Genomic DNA, 12,092 nt, shown 5'->3' with positions numbered 1-12,092 from the left:
TTTGGCCTCTGTGGTTCAGTCAAAAATGCCAATGTTACTATCAGTGAGTGAAAGCAAATAGCCATGAAGTGGCATTATGAAGATGACATCATGACCGGTCAAGCAATTCATTTTGGGGATTCTGTTAACATACTAGCAGAGCCTCCTGGTTCCAGCTGTACATTTAGCAGCGCTTGGCTCGGAGATGCCTTCTGTTTGTTTGCATGACTGTCGTACAGCGACATATACAGCTTCAGTGGCAGTACTGCACCGAAATGGAGAAAGTAGCCATTCTGCAGCTGTGTAATGGAAGTTCCAGCCGCTGGGTAGACTTTGATAACTTCTTTAACTTTCTCCAGCAGCTCCATGTGGGTCATGTCATCTTCCTTTGGTGCAGGACTAGCACCAAAGGAGATTCCAAAAGTAGACATCAGAGGAGGTGGGGTTTTACTCAACACTGCCGAGGGCCCAGGGGTTGCCCTGTGTGTTCTGTGGAAGACATTTTCATTTTCCACAAGTAAATCCTTGGACAAAGAATCAACGAAAGCGCCAACTGAGGAGAAGCCAAGCTCTGTCAAAATCAGGTTCTGTTTGTACTTCTGAGCGTAGAATATAGCCAGTTTCTTGAGGGGAATGCCATGTGGGTGTTCTTTAACCAATTCCACAACATCTTGAGAAATTTTGTCTTTGTCTGCACCTGGAAAAGACAGCATCAAATAACCGTATTAAAACAGGAACAAAAATGTAAATGTCATGTACAGTACTGTGCAAAGGCACTAAAATAAATAAAAAAAAATATGGATAACAAGTGCATTTTGCTTGTTAAAAAAATTTTAATCACATTTGCAATCACATTATTTGCTTTCATTTAATGTATTTAAGGTACTAATGAGCCAATAAAGATGACTACAAATAATACTCTGCTGCCAAAGGTTTGAAAATGGTCAAACATACATAAAACAACTTATGACATTAATGACTTACATTAAACAACTACTTACTGTATTAATACTTGCATTCATTCTAATATTAGTGTTTTTCTGAGCAAATGCACACTTACTACTCAGATAAGTAGCTTAAATATTATATAAATATATTAAATATATATAATATAAATATAGCTTAAATACGGCTTTCTAGATTCCTAAAAGCTTTGCACAGAACTGTATTCGGCCTTTTATAATCCCACTATCAAAAAACAGTATACTTTTTCCCCCTAAATTGTGCACCGTAAATGAGTTTTTAATGGTACACTACAGTCACTTTCCCAAAGAGGCATATTTGTACTCTGTACTCATAACTTAACAGTGTTTGTAACCAATTTTATTTTCTGTGTTGCTGAGAGTGCAGTGTCATAAATAGGATCTTATGGGCCCCAGTGGAAAATTATCTTCAGTAAACAAAAACAGAAAAGACTATGTCATTTGCTTATTTACTCACTATCGCTATGTCTCCAGGCTAGTGCTGTAATTTGTGCTAATGGTTGAAGCATTTCATTATCATATCTACCCTGAGTCATAGGTGCAAAATTGCATAAGTAGCAATATAAGGGGTCCAATAAAAGTATCAGGGTAACTGCGTGCAATTCCAGGAGCTGTGCCACTGATTGTAAGCACAGAAGGGAACAAAGAGCAAATGATGCAGTCAATGCAAATAGCTATTTGTTTGTCATTAAACAATTCCATTTGCACTGAGGAGGTCATTACCTGGGAGCGTGGTGTGGCTCCTGTGGTACACTACATTATCCTTCACATGCAGCTCTTTGCTTAGTGAGTCAATAAAGGTGGCCATCGAGGAGAATCCTAATGCTGACAGGGTGAAGTTTCTTTTGTATCTCTGATTGAAGGCCACTGCAAGTTTATTGAGTGGAATGCCTTCTGGATGGCTTTTAAGCAGCTCCACCATGTCCTCGGAGTCCTGGTTCTTTGTTTTGTGTGTCCTGTGGAAGACTGTTCCATCCTGCACCACCAGATTGTCAGACAGAGAGGCAATGAACGCAGGAATGGAGTCGAAGCCTAGGTCTGCCACGATCAGGTTACGATGATACCTCTGACTGTAGAACACGGCCAACTTTGAGAGAGGGATGCCTTCAGGGTGATCTTCTAGTAGACGGATGACGTTCTTGCAGGTTTTAGCCATCTCTTTATCTGCAAGTATTCACATTCAGTAGTGTCAGAACAGAAACTCATACAAGTAAAGCACAATTGTGCACCCTTAACAATGAATCCAAGAGGTTATCTAATTTACAAACTGAAAATGTCAACATTAACTATAATTGGATTATATATTCAAATGAAAGATCCATATATGCCGATTCTACTAAATTTGATTAAATGGAAATGTGTGAGGTAATTAAATATCAAAAAGAAACAATCTTCCTCAGATAGTATGTCACACCGCTATACACTCTCAGCAAAAAGGGTTTTATATAATACTAAAAAAGGGTTCTTTGGCTTGTAACAATAGTGGAACTCTTTTTGGGGTCATATAGAAGATATATGTATAAATATACCCTTTTGCACAATGCTACCAAGCAATAAGGGTGAAGGCTACCTTGTGCTTCCACCACGTCACATGAATTTAGCCACCATATCTTTTCTGTTATGTTAGCTCACAGACGACGCTGTTGGCTAGCACTGCGCTGAGTGATGAGGGAAAAGAGTACGGCCAATTACACTCTCTGGGACTCCCATTCACAAATGGCTGAAAAATTGCTGAGGATCAAACTCACAATTGCCCAACGGTAGGGCCAGCTCTTAGATAGCTGCACCACCCAGGAACAATACGGCATTATCTTAATCTTGAACAAAGGATGCTCAACAAGCTGTTAGCTATCTTGGATAACACCTCATACCCCCTGAATGCTACACTGGGTAAACAGAGAAGCACATTCAGCGGCCGACTGTTACAGCTGCGCTGAGTGCGGTGTAAGATCTTTCTTACCCACAGCTATAAGGCTCTACAACAACTGATCTCCTGCTGCCTGAACTGTGCTGAACTACATCACTATATCAACTCTCCTGTAAATACTCACTGTGGAATAAATCATGTTACTGTAATGACACTTTTACTATGCAATTTACACTGTAATATTGCTGCAACTCCTATTTATGTCTATACTCATTGTGCTTTTAGACTACCTCATACCACTTAGTGCCTGCTATCATGTAAATACAATAAATCTGTCTTATATGCCATGCAAACATGCAAACAGATATACTTTTATTTCTACTCTCTTATACTTTGATTTATGTCTATTTTTATTTCTATTTTTTATGTTCTGCACAGTATATGTACGTTTATGTGCAACTATGCCTTGCTACTGAGACACTGCAATTTCCCTTCGGGATCAATATAGTTCTATCTAACTAAACAGTAAAAGTAAATAAAAAAATACATGTACAAGTTATTTAACATTAACTAGCAAGCTGTTTAAAACTGAATTATTCCTCTCTAGTTCTCTATCAATTATCTTTCTCTTCAACCAACTCCTCTATCTGATTACATCACCCTATCGCCCAGGCCTACATGCAAGAACTACAACTCCCATGAACCAACAGGCAGATCCAAGAAATTTAATTGACCCTGCCACTTTACAGAAGAGCAAATTACTGTTGACATGGTTCACTTCCCACCCTTCTCAAACATGTAGCAAAACAAGATCCAATTTCACTTGCTTAGAGTTATGAATCAGCAATAATTATTCCTAAGCTGGGTGTCCACACTATAAAGTCTTTACAGCAGGCTTACTGTTCTGTCATTAATTTTAAGACATATTATTTAGTAACAACTATAAATGACTCAGTAGCTAGTGATTATGTAGTTATGAGAGTGAGAAATTGAAGTGTGGACCCACATACAGGTGCTTAAGGTTTAAGAGGGTAAGCATTCAGTAAATTTTACGATGTCATAAATAAATAAAACAACATTGTTATGGACAGCGAAGCTCTATTATGGCACAGAAAACAATAGCTGAATCTCAAATGACTCCCTACTCCCTATACAGTACACTTTGTGGTTCATGAACCTATGGCTTCTAAATGCAAAAAGTGCACTGTATGTCCAGGTGAGGGTCTGCACACACATGGCTGAATCCCAGATGGCTCTTTGGTAAACATATGATGCACTGTTTGAAGGCAGAAGCTGTTACTTAATGACCTACATAGTGCACTACAATAGGAGTAGTGAGCCATTTGAGATTCAGCCAATGGTAACATAAATAAAACTCAAGCACATTAAGACTGTCAGTTAGAGTGCATGTAGCAATGGTACGGTAAAAACTAAAGTAGAATACAACAGACTTACCAGAGATGAGTGATCACTGAAATATTCGGTTTGAGTCTGTTGAACAACTGAGTAATACATATGCCTCTTGTTGGTTTATAGCACTCTCCACCTTGTGTTCACTGTAACCAGCCAATGAGAACTGTGCTGTCCGTTATGTTAAAAACGGAACAGAAAGTAACATGCAAATTAATTGCACTCTCTCTTAACTCTCAATTTCAGAGAAACAGAGACAGAGAGAGAGAGAGAGAGAGAGAGAGAGAGCAAGAGAGAGAGAGAGAGAGGGAGAGAGAGAGAGAGAAATTCCTCAGCCTCAGAGTGTAACAAAAGCATTTTTTCATTACATTTCACTATTTTTTTTTCTGCATCTCACAGATGCACTTTGGCACAGATTGATATTGGGGTTTATGAGGACCTCACTGTCATGGTAACAGAGGTTTAAGACAGGCAGTTGTAGCGACTTTAGGTTTCACTTTCCTGCTCAGCTGATTAAACCCAGACTGCCACTGCCGGGAAAGTCACATGACCCATACCCTCAGCAGGAGCACAGGCTGTTTAGTGACCAGCTGGAGCCTGAGATAATGCTTCCACTTCCTGAAATACGATACTTAAAGGGGAAGTTCACCAATTTTTTTTAAATTACTGCATGATTAAATGTCTAAGTAATGAACAAAGTCATTCACGTTTAACGCTGAATGCTCTGTTTTAGAGAAACTGACTAAGTCAGAATTATTCAGAGCAGTAGTGATAGGAACCGGACACCTAAAGAGTTGAATGCCTCTAAAAGCTACATCATAGAAAGTTATGAAGTTATGCATTTCATATCAGAAAGTTATGAATACGCTTCCTGATGTCTGGGACAGTGATTTATGATAGATTTGTGCCTTGGCCCTGATTTTGGCCTTGGACCTCATTTTTAAACCCATTCATGGATGGAGAGATACAAACAGGTCATACTAAAGCAAATAGTCCCCAAACGGGGCTTTCTGCAGATTTATCACTTTTTTACCAATTACGCAGATTTACCAGAGTTTACCATCATCAACAATATAAATATACCTATAAAAACTATGTATGTTCACTGGTGGTTTTGGATAGTAAATAAAATGGCTATATTTGTGAGCAAAGTGTGGACATTGCTCTTCTTGTTCCTATCACCACCACTGTAAAGAAAATCTGAGTTGATAAGTTTCTTTACAGTGTACCACTTCACATTAAACCATGCTGAATGACTTGGTTTACATCTCAGTGACCGGATTATGAAGAAATCTTGAAAAATCTGTGAAATTCCCCATTGGTGTGGCCGGTTAATCCTCAGACATGGTAAGTTTAACAACGAGGTGGGGTAATTAATTTTTTTTACCAGCATTTCTCAGTGATTTTAGTCCATTCCAAATGCACCGTGACAGTCATTTGCGACGGTCGATCTGCAGCCCCTGCCTGATTTGCATTGCACATGCGCACCACTGTCACATATGCGTAGAGAACATTAGTTTTATCACCTCTACCTAATCTGTACAGTATATATGCAAGAATTATACAGCAGCTGAAAATGGCAACTGATCCGTAACAAGATCTTCAGTAGTAATCACCTGGGTATTTTGCACTGCTCTCTGCTCGGTTGGCACGCTATCCTACATGTTTATCCAGTAAGTCTTAAGGTGTGGTTATCTACCCGAGCGGTTTTGCTTCATGTAAGAGAGCATTCTTAGCCTGTAGCATGAACAAAACCTGGGCAAATTACAGGCTCAGTCTCAAATGGCTTCCTATTCCCTATGTAGTGTGCACTATGTAGCCCATTATATGATAGCTTCTACACAGAAACAGCGCGTTAAATGTCCAAAAATCCATTTATATTCAGTCATAGCTGCACAACATCCTATTCTATATTAAGTGCACTCTTTAGGTGCAGAAGCCATATTTTCATGACCTTTGCAGCGTACTATACGGGAAGCACGGAGCCATTTGAGATTAAGCCACAGACCTGCCCTGAACCAAAAACGATATCTAGCTAGGTTAGTAAGATTAGGTTTTTGTCCATACTCCTCTCGTCTGTTTTGACCCACAGAAAGAGATGAAATACTGCCAGTATTAAACTAGCAAAGCGAATGAGACTACTTATAGTTCTTTCAGCATTAAATATCCCAAACTAATCTGCTAATACGACATCGTAAAAGATGCGTAAATCTGGTGTAACGGGCAGCGCCGTAAAAAGTGAAGTGAATTGGAAAAAAACCCAGGTTAATCCCGCGCGAGTTAAAAACTCTATTTTATCCTGTGGAACCGGGGCTGGTTAAATTTATAATCACTCGAAGAAGTGTTTACTTGTGCTCTCTGAGGCTATGAGCTGCCATGTAACGTCACAGCCCTGCCTCACGTGCACAACTCAGCAGAAGAACAGTCTGATTTTATGCAGCGAGGTTGCCTGTGAATTCAGGCGATGCTCACTTAAGACAGCGGGTTTGACAGATGGTTAGGGTAAACTGACTAACGGCTAAATTTTATGTTTTGAGGTATTTTCAACAGTAAACATTACATACGTCGTGTATTACCCCACCTCCCGAAGTAAAACTAGTTCGTCCGAATAGGGCTCAAGGCTCACTTTACACTGTGAAACCATCAGGCAACCAGCCACATGATGTGAGCTGAGCTTACCGTTACCGTGAGCAGTTCAAAAACAATTAAAGCTGCACGCAACACATTCTTGATCTGCGAAGTATTATTTAGCTATATAACGTTATTTGCGGCATTTTTAGCTGTCACTGCCGTTCTTTTACCCTATACATACAGCTATATATTTGATTTTGTTATCTGTTGTATTAATATTAAGCTTTTGGAAATTCATGTTTAAGTAGCCGTTAACCTTAACGTACAGCCTCGCTCAACCTGTCCTAAAAGCAGGAACCGGGTCTCATTCTTCCCATCTAATAATTTTAATTTTAGTAAAATTTGGGGGCGTGAAGAGATGAGAAAACGAATCTAGCTTATCTGCATTAATCACGATAACAGCGGACTAGCTAAAGAAGAACAAACGGTGGCACAAGCACTGTTAGCGTTAGAGTTTCTAATGAGCTGCGGGACGCTTAACATCATGCAGCTCATGTAGGTTTCAAGCAACAAGTTGCATGAAAGTTTCACTGTTAAACAGTTAATACTGTTCCATTCACTGTAGCTGTAAGCAGACTTAATCCAATATAATAGTAAGTTTAGAAAGCTAATAGACTTGGCAATAAGGAGGCTGTTATGATCAAATGCACAACAGTGTTAGCTATTTCAAATTCATAGCTGCCTAGGTGGTTTCACACATCATTACATGTGACACAAACAAAATCATGTGAGTATCTAGAAAAGCACAGAGGACATTCAGTTATTGTCTATTTACAGGTCATGATTACTGAATTACTCTAAAGCCTATAAAACCACATACTATATAAATCCTGCCAAATGTTAAACTGAATGAAATCACGTAAGATGAGATGCTGATCCAAAAACATCTGGGAGTTTGGAGACAATATATAAATAATAATAATGGGCTTAATAACATCACTGTTTCAAAAGACTTCATATTTTTGTTCCTAGAAAAATACTGTGCATTTCCAGTTTGTAGCCCTGCAACAATGTACACGTGATGAAATGTTTCATTTTTTTTAGTGCGGCTCCAGAAGATTGACAGCCTGACTTAAATGCCATTTTTCATTCAGACAGTGCAGTATGATACAGTTACATGTCTGTGGCTGTGTTCAAAATAGTCTAGTAGTCTATACACCTGTTCGCATACTGATTGTGCCTAAAAGTAGTAAGTAGTACGCAGCATGTGACCAATGAACTTCCCGAGTACGCTAACGATACTAGGACAACAAAGGATGTACTGGCATGGCCAAATATTCATGATATACTGCATCTGCAAACACAACACAGTAATTCCAAGAGAACGTAACCACTGATGTAACAGCCTGGTTTGCTCTGAAAATTTGAATAGCTTGCGATTCACCCTTTTATGGATACATGAATGAAATGAACAGAGATAATTTGTCTTGTTGTTGCACTCATTAAGCCCCCTTAGTCTTCTCTGCTGGTTTTAAAGTGGGTTTGCTTACTTCATTTATTTAATAAAGTTAACAGCATAGATAACATAGTTAGTAAATAACAGTAACTTACTAAAGTTAGTCTGAGCCAAACAGTCCTCACAGCATTGGCTTTTCAGGCTTCACTGCTTTTTATACAGTCAAACTAACTCATATAACCAACTACGAATGTATGATGACTAACCTATTAGCAAACATAGGAACACAGAGCTGTCTCTGGAAACCAAACAGGTTTACCACACAGATTGACTCAAAACTGACATTGTTTCAGTTTATTTGTGGCTTTTGGAAATGAGTAGAAACAGCGTCTTTCAAAATTCAGCAGGCACAACTCTTTACTAAAATATATCCACATATGTTGCTGTAAAGCACCTAGCAACGGTTACTAAGTAGTGAATGGAGGGCTAGGAAAAATAGGGCGGGTCTTGAGATGGGTCTGATTGGATCAGCCCCTGCTGCTGGCAGTCTAGTTGTGCCTCTGTCCTGTAGTACAGCTCACTTTGTCGCATACTGGATAACATACTTTATGCTACTATGAAGACTAGCATGCAGAATAAAGTATATACTGGTGCAATATGCAATATACAGTATATGCTATTTCCAACACAGCCTGTGAGCCAGTTATGGTGCACACCACTGAAGGATCAAACAAGCATCACAGAATGAGCTCCTCTATTGTTGCTACTGTTGTTTGTGTTAACTGTTAATGCTAGATTTCATGTTAGAAACCATGCCTTTAAAAGTTAACAGATGTCTACATACTTTAATGGTTCTGTTTGCAATGGGAAACATTAACTGGTACTCGACCATGGTATGCATAGTTCTGGGTTCAGATTTGTAACTACACTGTGCTGCTCTGTACCAGAAATATTATAAAGGATGAAACAGGTCACTGGGTAACAAATGAATGGGAAAGCTTGTAATGCTCAATATGGCCTCTCTTTATGGAAAAAAATCACAAAAAAAAGCGAATTGACTTGTTGGTAAAGCTGCAAGCAGGATAAGCTCCCCTCAGTTATAGAGATCTGCACTAAGAAACTCTGCAGGTGTGGCTAGGCAGATGCCCACACACACAGGCTCATGGTATGCGCGTGCCCTCCAACAAAGGCACTATTTGTGTGTTTAATGTTGTTGGAGTCAACATAGGGGTGAAGTGTGTGGCTAGTGGTGACCTCCCCCTGAAGTTCAGTGTTGTGACAAGCCTGTCTTGCTGTGTGTTCAATAAAGAGCACTACTTGCAGCAGATCATGGCCACTCCTGTGTTTCTTCTTCTGCTCATGCGACAATATTTTTAGCAAAACCTTTAGGCCAAAACTCAAAACCATTGTAAAACAATATCTCAGACATAACACATCTTCACAACCATGTCATGTAATAACTTTCTTTGAGATAGCTTTAAGAACAGTTAAAGGTTTCAGACATCTGGTTCCTTTCATCTTGGTCACCACCGCTCTGAACAGTTCTGACTTGGTAAGTTTTCTAGAATGCATTTCACACCAGACTACACTGAATTACTGCGTTTACATTTTAATGATTTGATTATGCACAAATTGGAAAAATCGGTAGAATTCCCCTTTAAACTCTACTGGCCCGTATTAAGGCAAGCACTGCAGAATAATTCGCAATAGGTCTTACGTTTAACAACTGAATAATAAGGTAATTTAACAAAAAAAGCAGGACACGGAAGACGAAGCTTAGCTGCTTATTCGAACTTTTCGTTCCACCTTAAATGGTGCTCACTGTACCGGCGCCAGCATGGAACTGCTGCCCTGTTTAAGGTGGAACTGAATATTGAAAGATGCTGGCGAATAGGAACCCGACTTCAGCCTTGTACAAGGAAGGGGGTAGGTAATCTAGGAATGGGACAGAGTAATGTTGTACCTGATGCTGTTGCACGGTTTGAAAGCCCCCTCTGAGCTGAAGAACAAGTCAGCCGTTTGGGTATGGACATCTGTGCTGGTCTGCCATGCTGTCTGCACTCATCTTTCCCGTGTACCATGATTTTCTCCTTTTACCCCACAGCTCTTTCGCTCTCTCTCTCTCTCTCTGAGCTCAACACTCGCTCTCTGTAGGACCTGCAGGAGTCTCAGTGAAAGTCCTTACTGCTGTGTGCGTATGTGGTGGTGCTTTTCTCTCTGCCGTGTAGAAGCGTATTCATGTAGGGCAGAAATGTAGACACAGTGGCTCCAGGCAGCCAGTTAAGGGTTATAATTCTGTTCATAAACACCGGCTCGCTTGTTTTAGCACTGTTTCGCCCGTGTATATTAATGCGTGGGGAGAGATTTAACGCCGTAGGGCTCAAAGTTACTGTTATTTTTCTTTCATTGTAACGTGAAATCACCCCAGAGTCCCCACTTCTCCGCTGAAGCTCTTTATTATTGTTCTGTTTCCGTGCCGCACTTCTTCACATCGTTAGACCGGTTTCGAAGGAAACGGCGCACATCTTGTAACGGACACTCAGTGTCGCCCCCTAATGTGTTGGAGACGGGATAACGCAGGAAGTGAAGAAATGGGAACAGAAATTAACCCCAGAGCCGGTTTACGAGGAGCCTGGCCGCTTAATATTCCCCCCGTTATATCAAAAACCACAAGAGAGGGCGCCCGCGAGGGAGAATCAACGAATGGGAGTAACTTAAATGGTGCCCAACGGCTAAAAACGAAAAGTTAAAATAGTTTCTAACCACTCGCCCAGGACCTTTCTTTAGAAGGGTAGAAGGATGTATGTCACTAAAAAACAAAGAAATCTTACCTAAATATTTCCTTTTACAGCAAACGGGTTTTGGGCAGCAGGAGGCGGGCATTACTGCTAGAGCGTGATGATTGATTGGCAAACGGAGCAGCTCATTGGCTGTTCGCGCTTACTGACGTCATGGACATACATGAGGTGCCGTTTTAAACTCCTATAACTCGAGTTTAAAAGCTCTTAAAATATAACAGCGGTGTTCAAATGTGCTATTCAGTGTTCAGGAAATGATTGCCTTCTTTTACATTAAAAATGTTTAAGTATTTATAAACTATGATTTTGCTCAAATGCTCAATATTAACCCATTCATTTTGGACGCGCTCGGGAGCGCCCTCTAGCGTTTGAGAAACCCGGAAGACACTGCAGAGTGTTAATTCTCCTTTCTACAAGTTCTCTGTTAATGTCTTTTCAGTGCGATTTCAAGTAACAGCAAGTTAACATATCTGCTACAGAGAACACACTTCAGCACATTTTAATACACAATTATAGTTTATTTAACAAGTTGAAAAACGAAAACGTGTAAAATGTGGTCTGTGCAAAAGTTATGGCACATTTTATATTTTATGTTTTTTTTTCAGAATGTCAAACTCAGCAGATAAATACAAATTGTGCACTAAAATCTGTAGACATTTAAGTCTGTTCTCTGAGGAATTGTTCACTTATTTTCACTTAGAAAATCAGCAAAGTATGTGTTTCGTCCAGGGTATTCAAACTTTTGTATACAACTAAATCTCAATCCCAATACCTATAGTTTCACAAATATTTCAAAATTGTCTTGTTCATATAACCAAGGGAACTCTTCAGAGAAAACCTGTAAATGTGCACATCCAAAAGGCCTTTGCATTAAGTAAACTGCCAAATTATCTGCATCAAATAAACAATGAATTTCATAAAACCCACGTGGAAACAAATACATGTAAAGTGTACTTACCAAATACGTTTACAAATGTATAAAAATGGGCAAAAATCATATAAAGAGCCCATCTCTTACATTTTATTTT

The 12,092-nt window shown here is 39.5% G+C and overlaps 1 protein-coding gene across 2 annotated transcripts in view; it reads right to left on the bottom strand.

The window, feature by feature from the left end:
• Nucleotides 1–10,773, bottom strand: part of wu:fj29h11 (protein NO VEIN) — a 75,294-nt gene extending 64,521 nt beyond the window's left edge. Inside the window, exons 1-3 of one of the 2 annotated variants that reach the window (XM_036572910.1) lie at nucleotides 10,230–10,773; nucleotides 1,686–2,126; nucleotides 134–676 (exon numbers count right to left, since the gene is read on the bottom strand). In XM_036572910.1, coding sequence (XP_036428803.1) covers nucleotides 134–676; nucleotides 1,686–2,126; nucleotides 10,230–10,347 — 1,102 coding nt within the window. In that variant the 5' untranslated portion in view covers nucleotides 10,348–10,773. Of the gene's footprint in view, nucleotides 1–133; nucleotides 677–1,685; nucleotides 2,127–4,284; nucleotides 4,448–10,229 lie in introns of those variants that run through there. The other variant, XM_036572911.1, reaches the window with a different exon arrangement.
• Nucleotides 10,774–12,092: the final 1,319 nt, after the last annotated feature.

The sequence above is a fragment of the Colossoma macropomum genome, unplaced genomic scaffold (assembly GCF_904425465.1).
Source record: "Colossoma macropomum unplaced genomic scaffold, Colossoma_macropomum, whole genome shotgun sequence".
NCBI lineage: Eukaryota > Metazoa > Chordata > Actinopteri > Characiformes > Serrasalmidae > Colossoma > Colossoma macropomum.
Note: the sequence above shows the minus strand (reverse complement) of the source record. Positions and strands in the feature narration are given on the sequence as shown.